Source organism: Hemiscyllium ocellatum, chromosome 13 (assembly GCF_020745735.1).
Source record: "Hemiscyllium ocellatum isolate sHemOce1 chromosome 13, sHemOce1.pat.X.cur, whole genome shotgun sequence".
Lineage (NCBI taxonomy): Eukaryota > Metazoa > Chordata > Chondrichthyes > Orectolobiformes > Hemiscylliidae > Hemiscyllium > Hemiscyllium ocellatum.
This window is the reverse complement of record NC_083413.1, coordinates 27,315,157-27,342,954: the sequence shown is the minus strand read 5'-3', so window position 1 is coordinate 27,342,954 and position 27,798 is coordinate 27,315,157. Positions and strand designations below refer to the sequence as shown.

Sequence of the window (27,798 nt, the reverse complement as noted above, 5' to 3'; positions counted from 1 at the left end):
TCCAGGGAAAGTAATTCTCAGAGTTCAAAGCTCATTGCTGTTTCTTTCTCTCCAGTGTCTGTCTCACGTGCTGGATTTCTAGCGAACCTTGAGAATCTGGATTTAACCTACAACAATACTGTCGATGGTCAATCTTGGGCAATGTTTTTCCAGGAAATAAGTGGCCTAAAGGAGCTGTCCGAGCTAGACATTGGCCTACGACCTTTGACTCATCGAGCTTGTGACCCATGGATCAGCATTTTTCTGGACAGCCTGGTTAGGTTTCCCTCACTCTCCGAGTTCGGGATGCATCACTGGGTCCTTAGCGCTTCACAACGAAAACGTTTGGAAACTTTTAACAGCGATAATAAAAGGAACATCCTTTTCCACTGTTAGTCATTTGGTTGATGCTAAAATGGAGATTCAAAGGTGGGGACTAAGCTCAGCACGTCATAGATCACAGATTTTTTAAATAAAAAATTCTTTCAAAATGGAAGGACATCATTCAAAGCGTTTCACACCCAGACTGGTCTGGTTCTAGGATGTTGACTCCAGTCCACCTCTCTCAAACATCCAAATCTGTGCATTGACTGATTTCAGTCTGTCAGTATATTTAAAGTTGATGAACAATTTGAGGTTCAGAGATGGAGAATGATAATGGAAATGCTGAGCATATGACTGGAGCGAATGGACTGGTTCCCCTCAGCTGATTCTTTGGCTCCACAGACTGAATTACTGAAATTTGCACCATTTGGGATTCTGTTGTTAACTAACTTTGTGCCATGTTATTAACTCTGAACTGTCTTCACCCAGTGCATTAAATACGTCAATTTTCAACATATTCTGGTTTTCCTTTTGACTCCAGAACTGATCAGGGATAGTCAGCCTGATTTTGTGTGAGGAAAATGAGGTGTCACAAACTTGACTGAATTTTTCAATGAAGTAATTGAAATGATTGCAGACAGAGCAGTAGACATTGATTACTTGGACTTTGGTAAAGCCTTTGACAAGGTTCCACGTGGGAAAGTCATTGAGTAAAGTTAGATCACGTGGGCTTAAGGGTAAACTTGCCAATTGGATACAAAATTGGCTTTAAGGTGGGACACCACCACATTTATGGTGGAAGACAGAGTAGTGGTGGAGGGACTGGAGGCCTGTGACCAGCCTTGTTCCATAGGGATTCGTATTGTATCCTTTTTTTTGTCATTTACATAAATGATTTGGATGAGAATGCAGGAGGTTTGGTTAAAAAGTTTGCAGATGACACCAAAACTGGTGGTTTGGTGGACAGTGAAGAAAGTATCTAAGCTTGCAAAGAGATCATGATCGATTTGGGCCAATCAGTTGAAGCGTAGATCATCCAACCCAATAGCCTGATCCCACAATCTCCCCTTATAGTCTTTAGGAGTGAAGGAAACAAAGAATATCTAATTCCTTTTGAAAACCTTCAATGATTTGGCCTCAACCACTTTCTGGGGTAGTAAATTCCACAGGCTCACTACTAAGTGAAGAAATTTCTCCTCATCTCAGTCTAAATGACCTAACCCATATCTTTAAACTGTGACTGGACCAGTCACACAAATAGAGTAGCTGTATGAGTGGATTTGAGCCTAGGAAGTCTACAATGAGTAACTCAGCTCCTGACTCCCCAAAGCCTGTCCACCATCTAGAAGGCATGAGTCTATTCAGAATATTTACAACTTCCAAAAGTCTATCTTTTAATAATAATCCCAAGAAGGATGTTATTTGCTTTCCTGAGTTATCCATCCTGGCAAACTCTGAGGGAGCCCACTCCATCGATACCACTGTTTTAATAACAATTTTCCTTCCACTTCCTATTATTACAATTGATCTTCTCTCTAGCTTTCAGCTACTAGCTGTAGTACTTCCAGTTTTATTATAATTTTCTTTACGTCACTTGGTTCTAATCTTTCCAGTTCATTATTTTCACATTTTTGATTGGTCCCTAAACTGAGTACCACCTTCCATCCCTAGTTTTTCCGCTTCTCCAATTTCCTTGTTGAGTTTTTTTAATATAATCATTTGCCGTATGTACTTATCTCTGAGATATCATAGGTATCTGCCAGAACTGCTACTGCTTGGATCATTGCATGATACTGAACTAAATGGAGTTTCTACAATTTTCAGAATTCTTCAATAATCACTTCCTCAAATTCTCGATTTTTATTTGCAACTTCAGCATTTAAAAATGCTAATGCTGTAATTATTTTTCTCTCAAATTCTACTCTTGTCTAATTGAGGTTTTTTTGTTATAATCCAAAACTTTAATTGATGAGCTTCAGGGACTAGTTCCTAAGCATTGAACATAGCTCTTTTAGTATTTTACATAGTCTGCAGATTGTTCTTCTGACAACAAATGTACACATTCCATAGTTGTGTATTTTATTGAAACATTCTGTAAACTTAAACATCTTTTGGCTACTCTATCTTCAACTACTATTTTAAATAAGGTGAAAGCTTTTTTGATTAGCTTTACTGAAGATAAAAGTAGATTTATATTTAAATCCCTCATTTGAATCCGAATCCTCCTGGATTTCTATTTCTTCTTTTAGTCTCTGCTTTTATTTTTAACTTTTCAATTTCTCCTTGTTGATCCTTCTTGTAATTTGCCAACTCAAACTTCCTTATTTCCAGTTTTGTTTTCCCTATTTTTTAATTTCTTTTCCATTTCTGTTGCTTTTTTTTGGCTTTCATCTCTTCTCATTTCTAATTTTTTATACTTTCTAATTGAATCTTAGCTAATTCTAACTCAATTTCCAGTTCTTGTACTTTTTTTTAAGCTCTAACTTCATGATAATTACTTCAAGCATTTTATTCTTGCAAGAATCTGCTTTTATTTTAACATTCAATTTATCTGCTAACTCTTTCAGTGTAACCTTAGTCAAAGATTTCCATTAATTCATTTACAACTCCCAGAAACATCTTAAAACCTGCCAAAGCTATTTTGAAATTCTATTTCATGTAATTTACTTCACAATAGCACTTTTTTTTTCCTTTTTGTCCAGTACGTCCATGCACTCTCTCTTTTGGACTTTCAGATTGCTCTTAAGTTCAATGAATTTCAGTCCTGGATGCACCACAACTTTCTGATTCCAGCTGATGGTAATGCGAGACTAGCCAGATTCCAGGCAGAAACCTGGCTGATATACCCAGAGTCGTCTTATTGCAGGTTGTGTAATGTGATCATCAACCTCTGAACGTGTTGACATGAAGTTGTCAAAGTTCTCTTTGAAAAAGACACAAGTTTATTACACAAAAGGAAAAAGAGCAAAGCTGTGTATGTGACAATTTAGAAAAAAATCTTTAAAGTAAAGAAGAAAAAGATTCGATGCACATCAAGGCAGACTAAGGACGAGCAATAAATGCTGGCTTGCTAATGATGCTCATGTCCAAATCAGAGACGGCAGGGTGAGGGGGAGAGGGAAGAGGTGGAGGCAGCTGGAGAAATGGGGGTTGGAAGGTATGTGCGGGGGGAGGGGAGGGGGGGTGCGGGGGGGTGCAAGGAGAGGTGGTGAGAAAGAGTCAGTGTGCAGAAAGAGAGGAGAAGAGAAATGAGTAGGGGAGAGTATGTATAAGTACATAATCCCAGTGAAGATTCACTCTTGTTTTTGAGTCCAGCTCTAATGACCTTGATTCTTTTTTACCCAATTCTGACAGCCTGCAGATTTCAACAAATCTTTTTAAAAAAAAACCTTTCTGCTGGAATGACGTTTCGACTGAACTCCACCTTCTCGTGGTCCCCTGACTATCCAGTTTTTGGATCATAAATGGAGTTTGTAAATATTCAGCAATTAATTTAAGTCACACACTTTCTTAGAAAAACTGCCTTTGGTTCACAATTACTGTCTCGACTCAACAAACTGAACACACTACTGTTACATTGTTTTACTCATTCTTCCCACCAAAATACAATTCTGAACATTTTTCTCTGCATCAGGCTACGCTATCCAGAAACTACATCAGTGAGTGAGCATGATTAGTGCAAAAGTTTTCTTGGAAGTTTCTTTTAAATTTTATTGCACTACTCTAATTCCAGTATTAGGGATGGAGAGAGAAACAATTTGAACCCCCAATATGATTTCTGTCCTCCTTTCTGTGATTAAAATTGTTTCTTTTGATAATTCTGTTGTTTCCTAAACCCTGTTTATGTAATCAGTTTATTTTAAAAAACGAAGTTATCAGCAGCTGACTACCCTGGGGTTTTTTTTGAAAACGCACTACACTCAAAAAAAAAATTAGTTACTATGACACACTAAATGCACCTGAGGAAAGTGAGGACGACAGATGCTGGAGATCAGAGCCAAAAAGTGTGGCACTGAAAGAGCACAATCAATCAAGCAGCATCCGATGCTGCCTGACTGGCTGTGCTTTTCTAACGCCGCATTGTTTTGACACTATACATGAGATAGAGCAAGGAATTTCACTTCTACAAATATTAAAACTGACCAAAACAGTTAAGTTCACATGACTGTTAAGATTCCAGTGACAGGATTTCTTATACTTTGGAGTTAAAGTCTAGACGGGTCTCGATAGCAAGAAGACCAGAATTTGTAAAGTTTCTTCAGTAAAAGAGATGCATACCAAGTTGAGAAGGCAGATTTCAATAATGATTGCAGAAAGAGGGTCAGTTTGCCTTTCCTGGCAAATCCATGATCTTTGGGGAAACTACCTTCTAGGAGGATTTAAAATTCATGCCATGTGGCATGGTTAAAAAGTTGGATGTTGTGTCCCAATTTCTGTCTGACGTTACTTCTTGCAAAGGGCTCAAAAGAAAGCCAAGCTTAATACACATTGGTCTCAAAATTCAGTTTCCATGTTATAAAATAACTGCCATTGATGACAATCAGTAGCCTGTTTGTGTTCATGTAGCCTCTGCCTCCATGGATGAAAATACAACCGGAGATTGACAGTGGTGTTTGACACTTCCTTAGACACAGTGACTTTCAACTGGTGTCTTGCTCCTTAACCAGGTTCAGTCTTGGCTTATTGACATGGTGTTTTTGTAGTGAGTTCTGACCATTGTTGATGTGATATTCCATAAGAATGTTGTCTTGGCATATCCATTGTATTTCCGTTCTCAAAGCCTCGAGAAGCATTTGATATTTGGAGTTCCAGAAGTCATGGCAGCTATTTTTAAAAAGTACAAAAATGTCTATCCAAAAGGTAGCTTAGCTTTTAACAATTGGAATTAGTTTGATCGGAAAGACACCAATTTTCATACTAGTTCTGTATCTTGCAACTACAGAGGATTATTTTTACAGACATTAATTGCCACTTCATACCAAAAGTAAATGTGTATCTTTAACCTCTTTCCCAGAATTCCAAGCATGGATGAGGATTCTCTATCATTTTATCATCTCTGCTTTTTAATATTATACCTCTAGAAATATGTTTTGTTTTCTATTTATCACTAATCACTAATTTATGACTTAAATCACTGATTTATTTCTCTGTACTGCTAGATCCCTTTGCTCCTACTTTCTGTTTTATACTTTTAAAAAATCCCCTTCATTCTTCTACTAAACTTCACCACCTCACTTATTCACATGAAATTAGTGTCAATGCATGCCCATTCCGCAAGTTATGTTTTGTGTTTTGCCACAGCTCTTTTCAGTCTTCACTACACTCTCAATTTTTTTTTCCTGACCCTAATCCTTTAATTTGATGTAATTTACTGTTTTCGAACTTGTATCATTCAATCCCTATGGTGTGGAAGCAGGCCATTCGGTCCATTGGGTCTACACCAATCCTCCAAAGAGAATCCCACCCAGATCTACCCTATCCCTGGATTCCTGCATTCCCCATGGTTCATCTCTCACACTATGCCAATCTACATTGGCCAATCATTAGCTTGTACATCTTTAGATTGTGGGAGGAAACCGGAGCACCTGGAGGCAACCCACACAGACACTGGGAGAATGTGCAAATTTCACAGACACTGCTATTGAGGGTGGAATCAAACCCAGGTCCCATTGTGCGAAGTACGTCTGATTCCTGATTCAAATTGTTTAAGTACATTGTGAACTAATTATAACAGACATAGTACCAAGGTTTTTAGAAGATTTCTTTGATATTCTTCCAATCCCAGTAACTGTCTGTCAGGAAATACAACCTGATAAAATTATGTGGTCCAATAGCAAAACCCTTTTGGAAGATCTTTTATATACCAAACGTCATGCATTATTTATTGTTCTTTATTACTTGGAAGAATTTAAAAATGTTGATCAAACACTCCATAATATTTTGGTGGAGTAACCAAATACTAGAGTTATTCCATTGCGTTTGCTTTAGCTGCATATGAGAATAAAATTCCAAGTTGCAACTCACTAAGCTTTTTTTCCTTTTGAGAAATGCAGCTTGTGCAATGCCTGGCTTGGAATCCTTACATTCTAATTTTGATCATATAAGTTAAACATTCAAACTACATTTTTTTTGTCTTGCATGCTGTAAAGGCCTGGTATTGCCAATTTACAATTAGTTATGATTATAGTGTCTATCAGGCAGCTATTTTATGAAGTGCAGGACAGTGAGTAGATGTTACAAAATTTCTCTCAAGTTCTACAAACATCCCAGCATGTTCGATTGTTTATCTCTGATCATAACTTTTAAAATATTGACCTTCAACTCTCCAATGGTGGATATTTTAGGAGAGTAACCTTTGAACTTCTCAGAGAAGCTGAAAATGGTCTTCAGTGAAAGCTCGAAATGGGATGACACCAAGCCAGCAGTTCCTTTAAACAAGTGCTGGAAAATGGGGTGGGCCTTGCTCCTGCCTGGTTTATATTACCCCTGATATCTAGAAAGTGAGGTGCAATATTCAAACATTCAGATAATTCTGATAAGGACAGCCTCTAGGTCTCTGCAATTTTTAAGAAGATTTGTAGCTCAGATTGTGGTTCATGTTGTGTGTAAACTCTCAACCTCACCCCCAGCCTCTAGGTGGATATCCAATGACATGGACAGGCTCTTGCGGAAACCAATCCATTTTCCCTTCACTCTGTCATTGCTGTTCTGGTCAATAATTAGTGGTTTCCTGAAGCCGGAAATATTGTCGGACTCTCCAGCTTTTATGCACATTCACAAATAGCCTTCTGGCTTGACAATGTCAATACTTTTATTACTTTTTCTTTCCTTTCTGCTGCTGCTTTCCCTTTTCCTCCTTTCCTTTGTCTTTCTTCCCTTTTTTGTCTTTCTTTGGGAACAGGTTTTTGAAAGGTCCTAGTTCTTTTCGAACCATCTGTCCACGCCACCATGCTTGGATCTGTCAGATGGAGAAATAAACATTTGAGTTAAGAACAAGGTAAGAATTCCTTGCTTGCAACTGAGCAAATATCAGGCCAGCAAGAATGTAATCAGCTGAGAATACGGATAGAGGGGCAGGTTGGTTAGAGGATGATGGCGAGCTAGGGGCAAATACAAAATCATACATAGCAGCGACGTTATGAATGGCAGCAATCCCAAGAAGTGAACAGGGAAAGGGAAGAGCAATACTGAAGGGTAAGCCATCAGCAAAAGACAGTGAGACTGAGAGGTGACCAATCAGGAAAGGAGGGAGTGAGATTTGAATTGGGAGATAAGCAGTCGATAAAGAGAGTGAGAGTTAGACTTGTTGGGAAATGCCTTCAGTACCCTGGAACAACTTTGATATGATTTAGCTGCAAATCACTGAGCATAAAATGCACAGTTTCAGCAGAATTAGAACACCCACCAGCAAAGTAGATTACAACAGACTACAGTGAAGTAGTCTAAAAAGATTGAAAGAATATGGATGTGAACATATGGATGTGAAACGAACATCAGAGTAATACTAGTGTAGCCATGATTCCCTCTTGATTCTTCAGGTGATGTGGGCATCACTGGCTGGACCAGAATTTACTGCTCAATCTCTAGTTGCCCCTGAGAAGGTGTTGGTAAGTTGGCTTCTTGAACCATTGCAGTCGGCTTGGATTAGATAAAACCACAATGCCAGTGGGGAGTGAGTTACAGGATATTGACCCAAAAACACTGAAGGAAAAGTAATAGTGCATCCAAGTCTGGATGACGAGTGGCTTGGAGGGGAACTTGCAGTGGGTGGTATTCTATGTATTTGCTGATCTTATTCTTTTTTGTGGTAGTGATTGTGAGCTTGGACGATGCTATAAAATGAGCCTTAGTAAATCAACCCAGAACATTAACTGAGTTCTGGATTAATACTTAAGTGAAATTACTACTACACAATTGCTTTCTCCTTAATTCACTAAGCAGACTGCAGCAGGAACTATAGTTAATTGATTCAACGCATCTTATTGAAAGGTTTTCAATGTGCTGATTTCACATTGAATATCTGAAGATGGGTGTTAAGGAAAGTATAGCATTCCTCATACTAGATTCAAAGTCAGGATGAGCCTAAGAAAGGGTAACTTGCGTAGCTCAGTTCTTAAATAGCAATAGTTTTTACAGATGTGCACTTGTATTTGAAATAGTGTCAGCCGTGCTGTCTGTGTACCCTGAAAAGTGTTTGTTCTTTGGTTCCCTTCCCACAATAAGCACAGTGATGGGCCACTCTTGGCTGGCAGGACTAGTCTGAATGCATGGCTAGGCACTTAAGGTGGTGCCAGCGCCAAGGATCCCAGGAAGACCCAGCTGAGGCAGGGGGGAAGATAGAGTGGTGTGATGATTGGGAATGAGCTGATTTTTGGAAATTTCATCAGCATTCTTACTAGAGTTCATCGAGAGAAACCCTTCGTGAAGCTTGTCTAGATTGACACTAGGCCAGTTTCAAATAAAATTCAGCTCTTTGTCTCCACAAAGGTGGTGACTTCTACCAGCACTGTTATCCTTTGATAGACTGGTTATAAATTTAGATCACATAGGATCCAGGGAGAGTTAGCCAATTGAATACAAAATTAGCTTAACTATAGGAGACAGGGTGGTGGTACAGAGTTTTTTTTTGGAGTTAGAGCCTATGACCAGTGGTGCTCTACAAGGATTGGTGCTCGGTTATTTAAATAATTGGATGAGAATATAAGAAGTGTGATTAGTTTGTGGATGACGCCAAGATTGATGATTATAATGGACAGTGAAGACGACTATTTAGGAGTGCAATATCATGGGCTGAGGAGTGGCAAATGGAATTTAATTTAAGTAAACGCAAGGTATTGCACTTTGGTAAGACAAACTAGGGCAGGGCTTACACAATTAGTGGTAGGACCGCGGGGTGTTGCTGAACAGAGAGACCTCACTCAGATACATGGTTCCTTGAATGTGGCATCATTGGTAGACACGTTGGCATGCTTGTCTTCATTGCTTAAACTGTTGAATATATGATTTGGAAAGTATATTGTTTTGGCTGTACAGGGCATTGGTGAGGCCACTTTTGGAGTATTGTGCACAGTTCTGGTTGCCCTGCTATAGGAAGGATAGTATTTAATTATAAAGGGCGTGGAAAAGATTTATAAGGATGTTATGAGGACCAGATGGTTTGAGGATAGGCTGGGACTTTTTTTTTTCTTTGTTTGTTTTTCTTTCTCTGGGGCATAGAAGATTGAAGGGTGACCCTAAAGAGGCTTACAAAGTCATGAGCAGAGGTAAGGTGAATAGCAAAGGTCTTTTCCCTAGAGCTGGGGGATTTCAAATCTAGAAAGCATAGGTTTAAGGTGAGAAGGGAAAAATTTGAAACTGACCTGAGGGGCAACAGAGGGTGATGTATGTATTGAATGAACTGTCGGAGGAAGTGGTAGAGGTGGGTACAGTTACAACATTTAAAAGGCAACAGGATGGGGATATGGGCTAAATGCAGGAAATGGGACTATTTTAGTTTGGGAAACCTGGCTGGAATGGAAAAGTTGGACTGTAGGGTCGGTGTCTGAGCTGTATGACTGACATGTGACAGGTAACCTGAGGACAAGGTCAAAGACTTTCCCTCTTGTTGGTTCTCTCACTACTTGATGCAGACCCAAGCTAGCAGCTATGTCCTGGAGGACTTATCAAATTTAGTCAGTAAATGTACTACCAAGCCACTTTTGATGCGAGACATTAAAGTCTCCCATCCAGTGTATGTTCTATATCCTTGCCGTCCTCGATACTTTTTCCAACTGGTGTTAAACACGGAGTATGGATTGATCAGCTGAAGGGGAGCAGTAGGTGGTAATCAGCAGAAGATTTGGTTTGTTCATGCTGAAGACTCCTAGTGAACTATTGCAATGCTGCATTTGGGTATACCAAGGATTGTAATGGGTTGTTGAGAATTTTTGTATGGGGATACAGTGGTGTGGGCTGGTATTCCACATCCCAGGGCTAAGATCTTGGGACATTAATTTGAATCCCATCATAGCAAGTAATTAAATTCTAATTCAATAAAAAAAAAGTCTGGAATACAAACAAACTAGCTTAATGCTGATGTAACCATTGTCAATTATCAAAAAAAAAATGCATCTGGTCTATTAAGGATGGCAATCTGCCATCTTCTGACCTGTGTGATTCAGACCCACAGCAATGACTCTTACCTACCCTCTGGGCAATTAGGGATGGACAATAAATACTGGCTTTGCCGGTGGTGCCCATATGATGAAAAAAGAAGCCCCCCCAAATTTTGGCACAGTCCCCCAGAAATAAATGAGGATTTTGCAGGATTGATATGGGTGTGTAGGCCCCTATCACGTCTGCTGCCAATGTCGATGTCCGGTGGAGGGAATTGGACAACCCAATTTCATTCCTTTTAGTAAAGCTGAGGTTCTCATTGGGCCATTTCAGAGCTGATAGACTCTCCAATCACATTGCTATGGTGTAGAGATCAAGTAAGCTAGGCAAGGACAGCTGATTTCCTTTAATTGAGACCTGGGATTACTGATATACTTTGACCAATGTTTTACATCTTAAGAATGGAAATATTAATACCTTGGTTGCCTTCAAGTTCTGAGTCTTCAGTTTCTCAAAGTATTGGAATATAGCAGACACTCCCTTGTGACAAATTTCATCAAGAGGTTTTTCCAGTGGGTTTCTCTCCAAGGAGACGATTTCCAGATTCTTCAGTTTATCAAAGTTTGTTGGAAGATGTCTTATCCGATTACAACTTGCAAAAAGATGCTTCAAGCCTGTAGGATCACACCATGTTTAATAAAAGTAGTTTTTTTCAACCGACTGTAGTTGGTTAAACTTTATTTTCAAGTATGTACATTCCCCACAATAGGTTCTATTGTTTGTGATCTTACGTTTTCCCAAGAGCCATCATTCTGCAGTGTTTTTTTTTGCTTGGAGAAATTTGACACAATTGATTCAAATCAGTTATTTGGAATGAATATCTAGGTTTATGGGGTCACTATTTAAAAATTAGGAAGTTGGGAGTGAGATGAAAAGAGTAATTTTGCAACCTGGACATTGAGAGTATAAATTGAGTGAAGAGCTAAATGTTGTGCAATTGAATCACTGATTATTCATGGATGGTGGATTTTTTTCTGCATGCATCATCTTGGAAAAATGCATTTTTTTTTGGAAAATCACCATCCAAGTAAAGAATACTTGGATAAAACGAAGTTTAAAAATCTCACAACACCAGGTTATAGTCCAACAGGTTTATTTGGAAGTGCTGGACTATAACTTGGTGTTGTGTGATTTTTAATTTTGTCCACCTGAGTCCAACACCAGCACCGTGTGGGCGGCATGGTCGCACAGTGGTTAGCACTGCTGCCTCACAGCGCCAGAGACCTGGGTTCAATTCCCTCCTCCGGTGACTGCCTGTGTGGAGTTTGCACATTCTCCCCGTGTCAGTGTGGGTTTCCTCGGGTGCTCCGGTTTCCTCCCACAGTCTAAAGATGTGCAGGTTAGGTGAATTGGCCATGCTAAATTGCCCGTAGTGTTAGATGAAGGGGTAAGTGTAGGGGAATGGGTCTGGGTGGGTTGCTCTTCGGCGGGTTGGTGTGGACTTGTTGGGCAAAAGGGCCTGTTTCCACACTGTAAGTAATATAATCTAACCTCCTCATCAGCATCTGCAATTCTTTGTTTTGTCCATGGAAATCTGAAGCAAAAACAGAAATTGCTGGAGAAACTCAGCTGGTCTAGCAGCATGTATGGGAAGAAAGCAAAGTTAACATCTAGAGTCGAGAGACTCATCAGAATGGATAGCAGCTCGGAAAAAGAATTTCTGGTGGTGGGGATAGGGAATGGAGGTGAGTAGAGAGAGAGAACACGAGATGAAAGGGATAGGTAAACAAGGAGATTATTGATAACAGGCCAAACAGAGGAAAAGAAAGTGATCATGAGAGCTAAGAGTAAGAAAGTGGGTTAGCTGTCCTGAATGCAACAAACATAATGTTAAATATGTCATACCTCTTAGATCCCCTTACTTTGTTTTATTTACCTAATAAAATTAACCAACTTTCTTCTCATGCAAGTAGCTTTATTTAAGTTTAATATTTTTTGTTGAAACTGCAGTCAAACTTGGAATTCAATTTTTCCTCGTGGATCATTTTCTGTGAGTATACTGATTAACCCAGTTACATAGAATATTATGCAGTCTAAAATAATTATATCCCAAGTTGGTTCGATGCAGATTCCTGATGAAGGGCTTATGCCCGAAACATCAATTTCCCCTGCTGCTTGGATGCAGTCTGACCTGCTATGCTTTTCCAGTGCCCCAATCTCGTCTCTGTGTATGGCATGAGGAAATTGTCACAAGCATTGGGGTAGTTTATAGAATAAAACAAACTGAGTTAGATTAACATGTTAAATTAAGACTACACATTGATTCGATTTTACAAGATGCCAGATACTGGACAGTTCAGATTCCATTGAGTTATATGACTTAGATAGACATTAACTTGGCCTTTTGTTTTTAAAATAGCAGGTTAGCTCACTGCTCAGCACTGCTGCCTCACAGCACCAGGGTCCCAGGTTCGATTCCCATCTTGGGCAACTGTCTGTGTGGAGTTTGCACATTCTCCTCATGTCTGTGTGCATTTCCTCCAGGTGCTCTAGTTTCCTCCTACAATCCAAAGATGTGCAGGTTATGTGAGTTGGCTATGCCTAAATTGCCCATAGTGTTCAGGGATGTGTAGGTTAGGTGCATAGTAGGGTAGGGGAAGGGGTCTAAGTGGGTTACTCTTTAGACGGTCGGTGTGAACCTGTTGGGCTGACGGGCCTGTTTCCACACTCGTGGTTCTATGATTCTAAGTACGTGAGAATGGATGACCATGTTAAACAGGACCGGTTGTGGGGTAAGTGGACAAAACATGGAAGGATGGAATCCTCCTCTTAAAATTATTGAACTTGATGTTGAGTCCTGGATGGTGCAGGGATCTTAAGCAGAAAATGGGGTGCTGCTCTTTCAGCCTGTTCTGAGGCTTGCTGGAACACTGCAGCAGGCTTGAGACAGAAATGATGGCGTGGGAACATGGTGTGTTAGGTGGCATTTAACTGGAAGCTCAATCATTTTTGTGGGCAGACAGTAGGTGTTCTGCAAAGTGCTTACCCAGCCTGCGTTTCATACCACATTGTCAACAGTGAATATAGTAGACTAGATTGTGTGAATTACAGGTAAATCACTGCTTCTCCTGGAAGGTATGTCTGGGATGCCAGGAAGTAAACTGGCAGCTATTACACTTATTGTGCTTGCGTGGTAACGCGCTGTGGGAGTGTGAGGAGATATTGGGGAATGGAAAAGGAATGGACCAGAGTGACCCAGAGGGAATGGTTCCTGCGGAATTCTGACAAAGAAAGGGAGAGGAATGTTGTCTGATAATGGCATCCTGTTGGAGGTGAAGGAAATGGCAACTTGCAAGCCTTTGGATGCAGAGGCTGGTAAGATAGTAAATGAGGACCAGAGTGAGCCTACAGAGGCTGTCATTGGAAGGAAAGGGGTGAGGGCAGAAGTAGACACCCCCCACCCCCTCTGTGGAAGATGGAATAATCAGAACAGATGTGGAAAAATGTAGGTGTGAGAGTGAATGCTGGTTGGTCTTAATATAAAAGAAAGCTACAATTTTGTTTGTAAGAAAGACTGTATAAAGGGTAGAGGAGGGCCCACCTCTAGACCATAGAATATTACAGTGCAGTACAGGCCCTTCGGCCCTCGATGTTGCGCTGACCTGTGAAACCAATATGAAGCCCATCTAATCTACACAATTCCATTTTCATCCATATGTTGATCCAATGACCATTTAAATGCTCTTAAAGTTGGCAGGTAGCAGGCAGGGTGTTCCAGGCCCCTACTACTGAGTAAAGAAACTACCTCTGACATCTGTCCTACATCTGTCACCCCTCTGATAATGTTCATTCTCAAGCAAAAAAAATGCAATCAACTATTTACTTCAAATAAAAACAAAATGCCAGAAATCCACACATAGTACATTTGGTGTGAGGAAAATGTCAACATTTCAGTTCAGTGCCCTGTCATCAAAATTGCATCATTAGCTTCTGAGGAGTTCTTTGTGCAGAATTTTCTGGTCTTAGAGACAAATTGGAAAAGAAAACACTGAAATTGTTGATCCTTTGAGACTGGCTAGATTTTCCTCACAGTTTCCATTTCCTTGATCTGAAGTTTGTGCCTGGGGTGTGTGGTAGATAGCTTGGCTGGCTGCTCTGTAGCTATTTAATAGTTGTCAGCCTTTTAATAATTGAGATTGAACATCCCCCACCAGGAATGAAATTGCTTCTGAGAACACAGTCACCAAGAGTGATAACGGCTGAGACCACCACAAACTCTCCAGCTCTATGACTGTAAATGTTGTGGGGAAGAGATGGTGATGGAGCCTGGGGAAAGTATTTGAGCCTTGCTGAGGCAAGGCTGACAAACCCTGGGGAAGGATGTGGGGTTTAGGTGGACAACGCAAAGGGGCAGGGGAAAGATCAGCTGTCTACAGTTGGCATAGTAGGGACAAAAAAAAGGCAGCATCTTCTCTTGATTGGCCACCAACCCCTTCTGCCACTGAAAAAAATCATTGCGGGTGTGGATGGGGTCACATGGAGGATGGGCACTGTTCCCACAATTAACCATACATTCCCTCCCCCACCAAACTGCCAATCCTATGCCTGCAGCCATAAAGTTCTGATCATGATTTCCATAAAATCAGGGGCTGCTGGAAGTAAAACCACAGCTGCATCCTTTAACAGCAAGTAATAAACATGTGACACTTAAAAAGGCAAACTGCAGTAAACAGGATAACTCTTCAGTCTGTACCAAGTTAATGGATCTCAGTTGTATATTATTTATCTCACAAATTACCCAGGTTTGAGCTTCACCCTTGATGTTGAATATTGAGAGCAGCAAAGGAAGAGCCATCCTCCAATGATCTGTAGCCCTGTCACAGACTCGTATCAACAGTCTTCCATCAGTGAGGGTACAAAAAAAAGGCTCAAATGTGTGGATGTGCTCAAGGGAGTGGGTAGGGCAATATGGAGGGAAGGACACCAGTGTGTCCAGTCTCAAATTTCCACTGTTCAGCCAATAACACAGTTTTCCCACAAATCTCTGGCTATCATCTTAGTTTTCCCACCTGAGTTTTTGTAGCCTTCTGACATTGACTAACTCAGCACAGACCTTTCGTTTGGGTTTTTTTTACCACACTGGAAGCAGATGTGACTGCTGACAGAAGGAGCTAAGTACCAGGGATGTCCACAATTGATTGAGGTAATTCCAGTAAACGGTTCTCATGGCAGTCAAGCACAACCAGGTTCTGGAGCAACCCAGTTGTTGATGGCAAAAACTCAATCTCGTTGTTCTCGAGGTATAATTCTCTCAGGTTCTGAAAACACAACACAGGTTGTAGTTACACAAACTGTGAGCTTCTGACCACAGGCAATAACTTCTCTAATCTGCGCTATCAATCGACCTGAACATCTGAAATCCTTTAACCCCTAACCCTCCAAATTTCCTGAAATACAAGCCTAGCTTTGTGATTTCAACCTCTCAAGGCCATGCTGATACATCCAAACTGCACTCTTAACAAGGTCAATGTGTGATGTTCCCAAGTGCTCATAGTGACTTCAGTAAAGCCTAACCAGGGCCTCAGGCTCAATGAAGGTCGGGGCATTAGTACAGCTCACTATAACACAATGAGTGTAGCTTCAGTAAGCACAAAACCACCCATATCCCAAGAGAAAGTAATATTGATCACATAACTGTACCCTGAGTCAGCTGTTCCAGTACACCTGAGACTCTATCATCTACCTGACAATGTGGAAAATTGCCCTCTGCACAAAAAGCACTACAGATCCAACCCAGCCAATTACTGCTCAATCAGTCTACTGTCAATCATCAGTAAAGTGATGGAAGGTGTCATCGACAGTGTGATCAAGCAGCACATGCTCAGCATAACCTGCTCACGAATGCTGTGTGAGTTCTGCCAGGACCACTCCACTTCTATTCTCATTGCAGGCTTAGCTCAAACAAAAGAGTTAAATTCCACAGGAAAGGTGAGAGTGACTGCTGTTCACATGAAGGCCTCGTTTGATTGAATGTGGCATCAAGGAACTGTAGCAAAACTGGAATCGATGGGTATCAGGGAAAGGGCACCCACTGGTTGATGTCATATTCAGCATGAAAGAAGATAGTTGTGGTTTTAGAAGGTTTCACTTCAGCTCCAGGATATCTCTGTAGGAGTTCTTCAGGTTCTATGTCCTAGACAACTGTCTTCAGTGACTTGATCAATGACCTTCCCTCCATCATTAGGTTAGAAATGGGGGGAGGGAAAGAAAGTTAACCATCAATTTTAATCCCAAGTAACAGTACTAGAAGTGGCTTAACGGGTTACTGAGCTTCAAGTATAGTTCCAGGTTTCTTTCAAACAATTTTGAGGGATTCTTCCCTGTCCATTCCATCTCAATGCAAATGATATTCCAAAGAAAAGGTATTAAAATCGTAGGTTTTTTAGCTGTTTTCCAGCCATAGATGCTGCCAGATCTGTTCAGCTCCTCCAGCACTTTGTTTTGCAGGTAGAGTTGCAGATCATATTTTAAAATGACAATATAAGCAAAGTGATGGATACTTCTGAAAGATTATAAAAGAATGCAACTAATACTGTACACTTTGAACCAATCATATAACTTCTTTTGACTCATTTGCCTCCTTCATAAAGCACTGGTATCTTGGACAAGATACAGCAAAGAAACCTGGACATGTCCAAATGTAGAGTTCAAGCTCACCTTCAGTACAGCAGCCAGGAGTCACTTAACAAAGAGACAATCACTGACTGATTGTCATACATCACTATGAAAGAAGGGAATGACTGATCCCAACTACCTTTTCCACTATAGAGTCATAGAAATGTACAGCATAGAAATGTACAGCACGGAAACAGACCCTTTGGCCCAACTCGTCCAGGCCGACCAGATATCCCAACCTAATCTAGTTCCACCTTCCAGCACTTGGCTCACGTCCCTCCAAACCTCCCAATTCAAATACCCTTCCAGATGCCTTTTAAATGTTGCAGCCTCCACCACATCCTCTGGCAGCTTATTCCATACACACACCACCCTCTGCGTGAAATAGTTGCCCTTTAGCTCCCTTTTATATCTTTTCCCCTCTCACCCTAATCCTATATCCTCTAGTTCTAGACTCCCCACGCCGGGGAAAAGACTTTGTCTATTTATCCTATCCATGCCCCTCATGATTTTATACACATCTATAAGGTCACCTCTCAGCCTTCGACGCTCCAGAGAAAACAGTCCCAGCCTATTCAGCCTCTCCCTGTAGTTCAAATCCTCCAACCCTGGCAACATCCTTGTAAATCTTTTCTGAAGCCTCATCATGGGGACATATATGGACTAACCTGTTTGTGTTGGAAGGTGCTGCTATGTAACTGAAGTCAACTACTTATGTCAATAGATCAAAGTCAAGAAATTTCACTGTCAAATTATCTGCCACCCATGTAATCTCAGATGTGGTTATATTGAATCATAGAGGTCTACAACATAGAAATATCGAGTCCATGCCAGTCAATAATCCCATTTTCTAGCAATTGGTCCATAGCCTGGTATGTCTTGGCAATTCCATATCTAATAACAGAATCTTTGAAAACTATGTCTATTTCAGGGTCCCAATGCTTAATAAGTTCACCAAGTTATCCTCATATAAGCTGAATGGGGAGTCCATATAGTCACAAAACCTCATTCCACTGAATGTAATCTGGCTGTTCATCATTAGAACAACAAATGGGGAGAAAACTAAAAGTAGCTCACTATGCTCTCCAAAAGGTGGTTGACTGCATGAAGGAATCCCATGCAACTAAAAAACATTTATCTCAAAGAACAGAAATTTTGTCAGCGACAAACAGCTAAGTAGAACAAATTATTTTACCTCGAACTCTACCAAGACTTGAGCAGTAAGAGCAAACCATATGGATTAAGGATCTCAGCACTCATGGTGCTGTCATGCAACAAAGTGGAAAGTGAGGACTGCAGATGCTGGCGATCAGAGCCCAGAGTGTGGTGCTGGAAAAGCACAGCAAGTCAGGCAGCATCCGAGGAGCAGGAGAATCGACAGTTCGGGCATAAGCCCCTCATCAGGATTCCTGTTGGCAATAACTCACTAATATATCAATATTGCAGATTTTGTCTCACTAATGAATCATAGCTCATTGCTCCTTTAAAGAATGAACCCTAATGAAGATCATCAAGAGCCTAATCAGCTATGGTCACCTCCAGCATGAAATCAACAGCCAAATCAACAAAGCTCAAACAATTAAAAAAACTGAAATCTCAGTCCACCACATATTCAGGCTAGTCTAGACTCAAGATCACCAGAATCTATAAAGTCAGAGACTTGAGGGGAGATGGGGTATTAAGCCTATTTTAGTTTTATAAATTTGTAACAATTGTATTAAAATTTTGTAACTGGAAAATAGCTTTTTAGGGATCACAAAGAGATCTTGTATAAGGCAACCATGCAGGTGTTAGACTGGGGTGGAAAAAGTCAGAAGTCACATGACACCAGGTTATAGTCCAACAGGTTTGTTTGAAAGTCACTTCACCTGACGAAGCACCAGCGCTCTGAAAGCTTGTGATATCAGATAAACCTGTTGGACTATAACCTGGTGTCATGTGACTTCTGATTCTGTGGAAGGCAGTCAGTATCTGAAGGATTAACTGACATCATGAGATAACGATATGAAGGGCTGTTCCTGGGAGGAGTTAATCAGTGTTGCAACTTTGGTTTGTTGTCCAAACTACTAAATTCCATTTCGCTCAATACAAATGTGCACAGACTTTTAAATCTAGCTTGAGGTCTTACAATGCCATCCAACTCACACATAATACAACTAATTGTTAAGTGCTATATAATAAACCAACTCTGTTGGAAATGATTGACCCTCTCTTATGCTGAAGATTTTTTGTGAGCATCCTTCTTCACCTGGAATTAGCAACTTAGACTTATACCAAATGAAGTATTGCTGTCAATAAATACCTATCGAGGTTCTTGATAGTTTGGGTGGACATGGCCACAACAGATGCCGTTAGAGAAGGAATTCCAGGATTTTAACACAGCAGCAGTGAAGGAAAGGCAGAATAGTATCAAGTGAGAATTAAGTGAGAAATCATCATTATTATTTTAAATTCCTTCTCTTTCTTTCCTATTTATGTCCCAGTACTGTTGAGTTGTTTTTGCAATCGACCCTGACGACAATATAGAATACTCATATAAAGTACTCCTTCAAACTCTCCATTACTTCCTCCTTTTCTTGTATTAATTTTTCATCCTCTAAGGACCAATGCTCACTTAAGCTATTTGTACCTTTTGTACATAGAAAAAAAGCTTTTATTGTCTGTCAGTACTTCATCCTGCACCAGGTCCAAAGATTTGCAGGTTGAGAATTAGTTACATGATGATCTTTGACAGAAAGCCTTGACTTGGAGTAAACATCAAACTTGAACTGAGATACAGCTGACAATTGTTTGTTTATATATTACTTGCTAGCTTTCTCACATACTCAAAATGTCTCCCTCTTTATTTTCCTTTTTAGTCATTTTTTTTATCATCCCAACCTCCCAAAATTCTGGCCTACCACTCAATTTCATTGTATTTTTAGCCTTTTCTTTCATTATGACATCATACTTAACTTCCTTACCTAGCTGCAGATGGTGCTTCCTGCTGTAAAATCTTTCTTTTTCAATGGAATGTATCTTTGTTGAAAATAATGAAAAATCTGCCACTGTTCCTCTACCATCTCAGTATCTACCTTTCTGTCCCATTCCACTCCATAACTCTGTCTCTTCATAACTTTGTATTTGTCTTGATTTAAGTTTAAGAAACTAGATGTGCACCAACATTTCCCACTCAAACTGAAGCATGTTTAGACAATCCTTTACTATGATGTTCTTAATTAATCATGTCTCATTACACACGATCAAGTCCAAAATAGCTTATTGCCTATGGGTTCTAGAATGTATTTGTTCTATGAAACCACCATGGAATACATTGTGAAGTCATCTCCTGCCTGTCTTTGATTTGTCTACTCGATGTGAAGATTAAAGTCCCCCTCAACTATTGCTGTTTCAAGCCTTCATTATTTCCTGAAAGACTCAGCAGGTCTAGCAGCATCTGTTGGGAGAATGCAGAGTTAACGTTTTGGGTCCAGTAACCTTTCTTCAAAGAAATGGAATCTCTACAGAAAGCAGGGTATGAGGATGTGTCGTACAGGTAACTGTGGGGGTTAGCAGGTTCGTAGTGGAAATCGGTGACCAGTCTATTATCAGAAATGGAAGCAGAAATGTTGAGAAAGGGAAAGGAGAAATCAGAGATTGATCAAAAGAAGATGAGAGCAGAGTGCAAAGTTGATAATTTTTCCAATTCCGAATGAGCGATGGAGGCAGCACTGACTATGTCAGCAATTACAGGGGAAAGAGTTATGGGGGAGGGACCAGAGTAGGACTGGAACAATGAATGTTCCACATGCCCCACTAAGAGGCAGCATGGTAGCTCAGTGGTTAGCTCTGCTGCCTCACAATGCCAGGGTTCAATTCTACCCTCAGGTGACTGTCTGTGTGGAGTTTGGATATTCTCCCCATGTCTGTGCGGGTTTTCTCCCACAGTCCAAAGATGAGCACATTAGATGGATTGGCCATCACTAAATTGCCCATTATGTTCAAGGATGTGCTGACTTAGTGGATTAACCATGGGAAATACAGGGTGTCAGGGATAGGATAGGGTTTGGGATGCTCTTAGGAGGGTCAGTATGCTTTTAATGGGCCAAATGGCCTGCTTACACACTGCAGGGATTCTATCATTCTATGAGACAGGCATAATTGGGCCCATGTGGGTACCCACTGCCACGACTTTGATCTAAAGAAAGTGAGAGGAGTTAAAAGAGAAGTTGTACAAGCTGAAGAAGGATCATTGGACTTGTATTGTTAACTCTCCTTTCTCTCTGCTGGACCTGTTAAATTTCTGGCAATATCTGTTTTTGTTTCAGATTCCCAGCATCCAAAATTCTTTATTATATCTTTCTCCGTTATTTCTTGTTTAATAGTGCTGTCCCTATAGTGTTGCCATGTCAGGTGATCCGTGAACAACTCCCGCTTGTGACCTTTTTGATTTTTCTAATCTAACTGATCACTCTCCTTGCAGATGCAAAACTATCCTGAAAAAAAACTTATGATGCACACCATTTCAATCTCGCTTCAACATTCTGACCAACACATTGAGACTTATACAGTACTGTGTCCTATCGTGTTGCCTCTGTGAAGAGAAAACAACCAACATTTCAGGCCCCATGACCCTTTTTAAGAAGTGGTGGGGGGGTGTGGGTGAGGGGAATAGGGGTGTAATTTTGGAACAAGTTAACATTTCAACAGGATTACAAACAGTTGTAATTCTTTTATTCAATGTGATGACAGTATTTATTGTTCCTCCTTATATTTCATGGCTGTTATGATTAAGATTAGCTTTATGTTTAAAGCTATGCCAGTGGGTGGGTTTGAACTCATATCTACAGAATTTCAACCTCTGGATTACATGGCAGGGATATTAGAGGTGAAAAATGTGTTGCTGGAAAAGCGCAGCAGGTGAGGCAGCATCCAAGGAGCAGGAGAATCGACGTTTCGGGCATAAGCCCTTCTTCAGGAATGAGGTGTGCCATGGCAGGGATATTAAGACACCACCATCACTCCATTCTAAGCACTGGCCATTTATACAGAGAACATTGGGATGTGACAGCTAAGTTATCACAGATGCATTCCCTCTTGTCTACAATAACCAGAGCTTGTTAGAGCTCACTGAGTTTTGATATTCCAATTTTTCATCACTTACCACAAGTTGGGAAATTTCCTCAGGTATGTGGATGAACTTCATCCCGTGATCTTGTCCCAGGTATAATTTTTCCAAGGATTTCACAAAACAAATCTCTTGGGGAAAAGCCCGGAACCTGTTCCCAGTCAAACCGAGGGTCTTCAGTTTGCTCAAATTCTTTATTCCTGGAGCGACCTGCGAATGTAATGAGGATTTTGTTGTTGCCAACAAAATATGGGAGTGTCATTTGGTGGTCTCAGACCAGAACTACCAACTAAATATCAATAGGCAGCAGAATCGGAATTATACTGCTAGTTTGGTTTGCTCTCTGTTTAGAGAGACCAGGGCTAGTGTTTTCCTGTTGGTCAGTGAGACAACTGCTCCTGTATGACAGGACTTCCTCCCACCACAAAAACATATCCTCGATTCTGGCCACATTTCCAGCCCAGAGTCATTTACTGGCAGTTGTTTTGTGCGTGATGCCCACAGTTGCTTCCACTTAGACCTGTCTGAACTAATATACAGGATAAAAAGGAAAGCTGCAAAAAAGGATTCTACAGGGACATATGAACAGGGGTAAGCCATTCAGCCTGTTCAGTATGCCCCACATTTAATATAATTGCCTATTGATATTTTACCCACCCCAACCCCATAACCCCGATATAATTGATGGATTTTGGATTACCAAACTGAGCCTTCACAGCCCTCTTTGGGATCATGTTCAAATAATGACCAAAATCAGTGAATGGCGAAAATAGCCTCTTTATTCAGAAAGTGCAGTAGAACAACTTTGAGGGGACAGTAGAATCCCAAAATACAGTTCTTACAGTAGCCTCTTTAAACATAGTTCTTACATATAGAGTCACAGAGTCATAGAGATGTACAGAATGGAAACAGGCCCTTCGGTCAACCCGTCCATGCCGACCAGATATCCCAACCAAATCAAGTCCCACCTGCCAGCAGCCAGCCCATATCCCTCCAAATCCTTCCTAATCATTTACCCATCCAAATGCCTTTTAAATGTTGCAATTGTACCAGCTTCCACCACTTCTTCCGGCAACTCATTCCATACACGTACCACCCACTACATGAAAAAGTTGCCCCTTAGGTCCCTTTTATATCTTTCCCCTCTCACCCTAAACTTATGCCCTCTAGTTCTGGACTCCCCCACTCCAGGGAAATTTACTTTATCTATTTATCCTATCCATGCCCCTCATAATTTTGTAAACCTCTATAAGGTCATCCTTCAGCCTCCAATGCTCCAGGAAAAACAGCCCTAGCCTATTCAACTTCGCCCTATAGCTCTAATTCTCCAACCCTGGCAACATCCTTGTAAATCTTTTCAGAACCCTTTCAAGTTTCACAGCATCTTTCAGATAGGAAGGAGACCAGAATTGCAAGCAATATTCCAACAGTGGCCTAACCAATGTCCTGGGCAACCACAACATGATGTCCCAACTCCTGTACTCAATACTCTGACCAATAAAGGAAAGCATACCAAACGCTTTCTTCATTATCCCAACCTACCTACAACTCTACTTTCAAGGAGCTATCAACCTGTACTGCAAGGTCTCTTTGTTCAGCAACACTCTCTAGGACCTTTCCAATATATTAAAATTTTATGCTCAAAATACGTTTCAGCATCTGAATCCTGGTCCCCATGAATCATATGGAATCTCCAGTAAGAATCTTATTGCTAATCGCCTGGAGGCTCTTGTGTGCTGGGGTCCTTTGAGTGAGTCAGGCAGGCCAGGTGTAAGGCCCATTCCTGACGAAGGGCTTTTGCCCAAAACGTCGATTTTCTTGCTCCTCGGAGGCTACCTGACTTGCAATACTTTTCCATCACCACTCTAATCTAGACTCTGATTTCCAGTGTCTGCAGTCCTCACTATTGCCAGGTTCCAGCCCCCACCTCCTCTAGAGCTGTGTAATAATATCTCTGCTGAAAATGTGTTGCAGGAAAAGCGCAGCAGGTCAGGCAGCATCCAAGGAGCAGGAGATTCGACGTTTCGGGCATAAGCCCTGCCCGAAACGTCGAATCTCCTGCTCTTTGGATGCTGCCTGACCTGCTGCGCTTTTCCAGCAACATATTTTCAGCTCTGATCTCCAGCATCTGCAGTCCTCACTTTCTCCTTAATAATATCTGAACAGGTTGATTAGGAAATATGTTCTTTCCACCTTCCCCCGTGCCCTCCCATTCTCTCTTCCCCCACCCTCTTGTTCTGCTCGATTCTGACCAGGAAGGTTTGTACCTCTTTCAGTTTGCTGTCATCCAACGACAGAACTTCCAGATGGCCCAGGCTGCAGATTTGCTTCGGAAAGTACCGCAGAACATTTTGGCCGAGGTCCAAAAGGCGAAGTCCTGTTAACTGGGAAAAGCGGCAGCTCAGGCTTCTGATGTGCGTGTTTTTCAGGTAGAGCAGCTGTAAGGCGGCGCCGAGCTCGCAGACGACAGCCGGGACTGTTTGCAGACAGTTCCCGGACAGGTCAAGTTCGGCCAGAGAACCCGGGAGTGGCCAGAGGTGGTGCGGGTCCAGACTGTTTCTGCTGATGTCCAACACACACAGGCTGCTGCAGCTACTCAGAGTCTGTGGAATAAATGCCAGGTTGTTATCGGCGAGGTACAGGTGTTTCAGGTTTTGCAAACAGTTGATATCGTCTGGGAGGGAAATCATTTCATTGTCCCTGAGATCCAATACCTCTAAATTGTGCAGCTGGCAGAAGCCGACGGGTAAACCCTGCAAGTTGTTGCATTGCAGGTAAAGTTGCTGCAATTCGCTGAGGCTCCTGATTTCCCAGGGCAGCGACTCCAGCTTATTCCCGGACAAGCCCAGCAGCTGCAGGTGGCGGAGTTTCTTGCAGAGCTGGCCTGGGAGCTGCTTGAGGTTGGTGTGGTACAGGCGGAGTTGCCGCAGCTGCCGCAGGCGGCACAGGGTCTCGGTGAGGGCGCTGCAGTTGAGCGGATTGTCGCTCAAGTCCAGGCTCTGCAGACGCTGCAGCTCCCCCAGCTCCCCGCACACTTGCTGCAGCCTGTTCCCGTTCAGGTAGAGGACCCGCAGCCTCCGCAAGCGCCCGATCTGCGGCGGGATCTCCTCGATCAGGTTCCCCTCCAGGTGTAACTCCTCCAGATGCTGCAGCTGGAAGACGGCGGGCGGGAAGCTCGGCAACTGCATCTCCCCAAAATCCTGGAACAGGACTCGGCCCCGCAGCAGCGGCGGGACATCTGCACCTTCCTTGACACAGCGCCCACTTCCCTGGGCGGGGGCGCAAGAAAACTGCTGCAGTCCCGCAGCCAACATCTGGGAAAATCCTTCCCTTCCCCACCCCCCTTCAAATATCCAGCGGGGGGAGTCAAATAACCCCTTCAAACCCCACACCCCCACAAAAAATCCCCCCTCTTCAAAATAAACTTTCAGTCCACAGCCCCTTTAAAACCTCCCTCCCCCCATCCCATCCAGGTTTGTGAGTTACAGCTCACGGTGGGAGGGCGTCTCCATGGAGACAAGAGACGCGATGACTCAGCAGAAACCAACAAAAACCCAGGGCAGGAACATGAGCAGCAGCTATCTTACTGGGTGAGCTGACTGTTTCTGCCCTAGGTCCTTTTGCTTTAAATTCATTTATTCGTGGGTGCCCCTGGCTGGCCCAGCATTTATTACCAGTCCCTAGTTGTTCCTTGTGAGTGTGGTTGTGAGCTGCTTTTGGTAGCACTTGCTTTCTCTCACACCTCCCCCACCACCAACAATGTCCATTTGAAAAGATAGAACTTGCAGAGGGAATCATTTTTTTCAGAACTGACCTCAAAACTGCAGGATTTAAGTCGAAATGCTTGTGACTTTAACAATGACACTAGCATTCATTTAAGAATCGTCCCATTGAATCTGGAGAATGGGTCAGAGGCGTGCCTGGCAGAATTTCCCTCACATTGTTATGTTGCTGATAGATCGCCCAGGTTTCATTGCAGTGTTTGACAACTGCTTTATACACTGGAATTTTTGTTGACTTTCAGGGGGTCTGTTATTAAGCACTAGCTTAAAGCATTGGCCCATCGATAAACAACGTGACCTCCTAGAACAAAAGAAAACACAGCATTCATCGACATAGAGAACATAGGGAAGAATTTTTTTATTCGTGCAATGTGGGCATCGCTGACTGGGCTAGCATTTTGTAGTACATGCCTTGTTGCTCATTGGAAGGTCGTGGTGAACTGTCTTCTTGACAGTTCATGTGCTATAGCTAGACCCACAATGCCTTTAGGTTGGAAATTCCAGGATAGTGATCCAGTGGCACTGAAGGAATATTTCCAAATCAGGATGGCAAGTGCCTTGCAGGTTCTCATGCATCTCGTCCATTTAGGTGGAAATGGTGGTGAGTTTTACCAGGGGATCTTTGGTAAATTTCTGCAGTGGATCGTCATAGAATCACTGCATTGTGGAAACTGGCCATTTGGTTCAACAAGTCCACACTGACCCTCGAAAGAGTAACCCACCCAGACCCATTCCTCAATATTTCCCCAGATTAATGCACCTAAACTACACATCCCCGAGCACTATGGGTAATTTAGCATGGCCAATTCACCTAACCTGCACACCTTCGGGCTGTGAGTGGAAACCGGAGAACCCGGAGGAAACCCACATAGACACGGGGAAAATATCTGCATGAAGTTTGCTCAGTTGCCCAAGGCTAGAATCCATCCCAGGTCCCTTCCACTATGAGGCAGCAGTGCTAACTGCTGAGCCACCATGCCACCCATATCTTGTAGATGGTTGAAACAGTCAGTTGTGGTGAAGGCACAGACACATAGTTGGAAGCTCATTTTGAGGTAAGGTATGATAGCAAGTTTGCAAGCAGGCTAACTCTACTTCAGACAATATCTAATGAGAGAGGAGGAGTTAGTAGATATGGAATGGAATTGGTGGCAAAGACAATAATCTCTTCCACAGAAAGCAGTTGAGGCCAAAACATTGAATGTTTTTTAAAAAGTTAAAGTTCTTAGGACTAAAGGAATAAAGGGCTACAGGGAGAAAGGAACAGAATATTGAGTTTACTGATCAGCCATGAATTCCAGGATCTTGACCCAGTGACAATATATTTCATAGTCAGGATGATGAGCATCCTGCAGATGAACTTGCAAGTGGTGGTGTTCCTTTATTTCTCTTGGTCTTGTCCTTTTATATGTAGATATTGCGAATTTGGAAGTTACTGTCGAAGGAGCCTTTGAGTTGCAGCAGTGCATCTTGTAATTGGTACACTTGTAGTAAAACACTCTGAGCTATGTTTCCTCTAACTTTTCCTGCTGCTGTGCACACTTCTGTGGCCCACACATTGCAGTGGTTTCCAGAACAGGAAGTCATGCATGGTCCTGCTGAGTGTCTGTGCAGCCATGCATAGAGGGAATATGGACCCTTAGGTTAATTAGGTGAGAGTTTTAATGATACTAATCATAGCATTTAATCAAATTTACACTAAATTAGAAATGAGTACAAACAATATCCCATTGATACAAATGAGGTTAAATTGAGATTAATATTTATCCTAATACTATTTACTTCAAACAATCTGAGGCCAAGTATATTTAAATAGTTCAATATTAAAGTGGGTGT

General features: G+C 41.7%; 2 protein-coding genes across 4 annotated transcripts in view; one reads left to right on the top strand and one right to left on the bottom strand.

The window, feature by feature from the left end:
- The window catches only part of lrrc31 (leucine rich repeat containing 31), a 46,390-nt gene extending 45,572 nt beyond the window's left edge, over positions 1 to 818 (top strand). For all 3 annotated transcript variants that reach the window (XM_060834081.1, XM_060834079.1, XM_060834080.1), the window contains one exon: positions 56 to 818. In XM_060834081.1, the coding sequence (XP_060690064.1) occupies positions 56 to 375 (320 nt within the window). In that variant the 3' untranslated portion in view covers positions 376 to 818. The remainder of the gene's footprint in view (positions 1 to 55) is intronic.
- Positions 819 to 6,583: 5,765 nt separating this feature from the next.
- Positions 6,584 to 25,494, bottom strand: LOC132821717 (leucine-rich repeat and IQ domain-containing protein 4-like). The gene is made up of 5 exons (XM_060834424.1): positions 24,448 to 25,494; positions 22,217 to 22,390; positions 15,578 to 15,716; positions 10,876 to 11,072; positions 6,584 to 7,261 (listed from the first exon to the last, which is right to left on the bottom strand). The coding sequence occupies exons 1-5, from the start codon at positions 25,492 to 25,494 to the stop codon at positions 7,118 to 7,120; spliced, it is 1,701 nt and encodes a 566-aa protein (XP_060690407.1). The 3' UTR covers positions 6,584 to 7,117.
- Positions 25,495 to 27,798: the final 2,304 nt, after the last annotated feature.

Coding starts and splice junctions, on each gene's coding strand:
- LOC132821717 (XM_060834424.1), bottom strand. CDS start 25,494: ATGTTGGCTGCGGGACTGCAGCAGTTTTCTTGCGCCCCCGCCCAGGGA. Junction 22,391..24,447: donor ATGACAGCAAACTGAAAGAG/GTACAAACCTTC, acceptor TTACATTCGCAG/GTCGCTCCAGGAATAAAGAA. Junction 11,073..15,577: donor ATCAATTGTGGACATCCCTG/GTACTTAGCTCC, acceptor GTGATCCTACAG/GCTTGAAGCATCTTTTTGCA.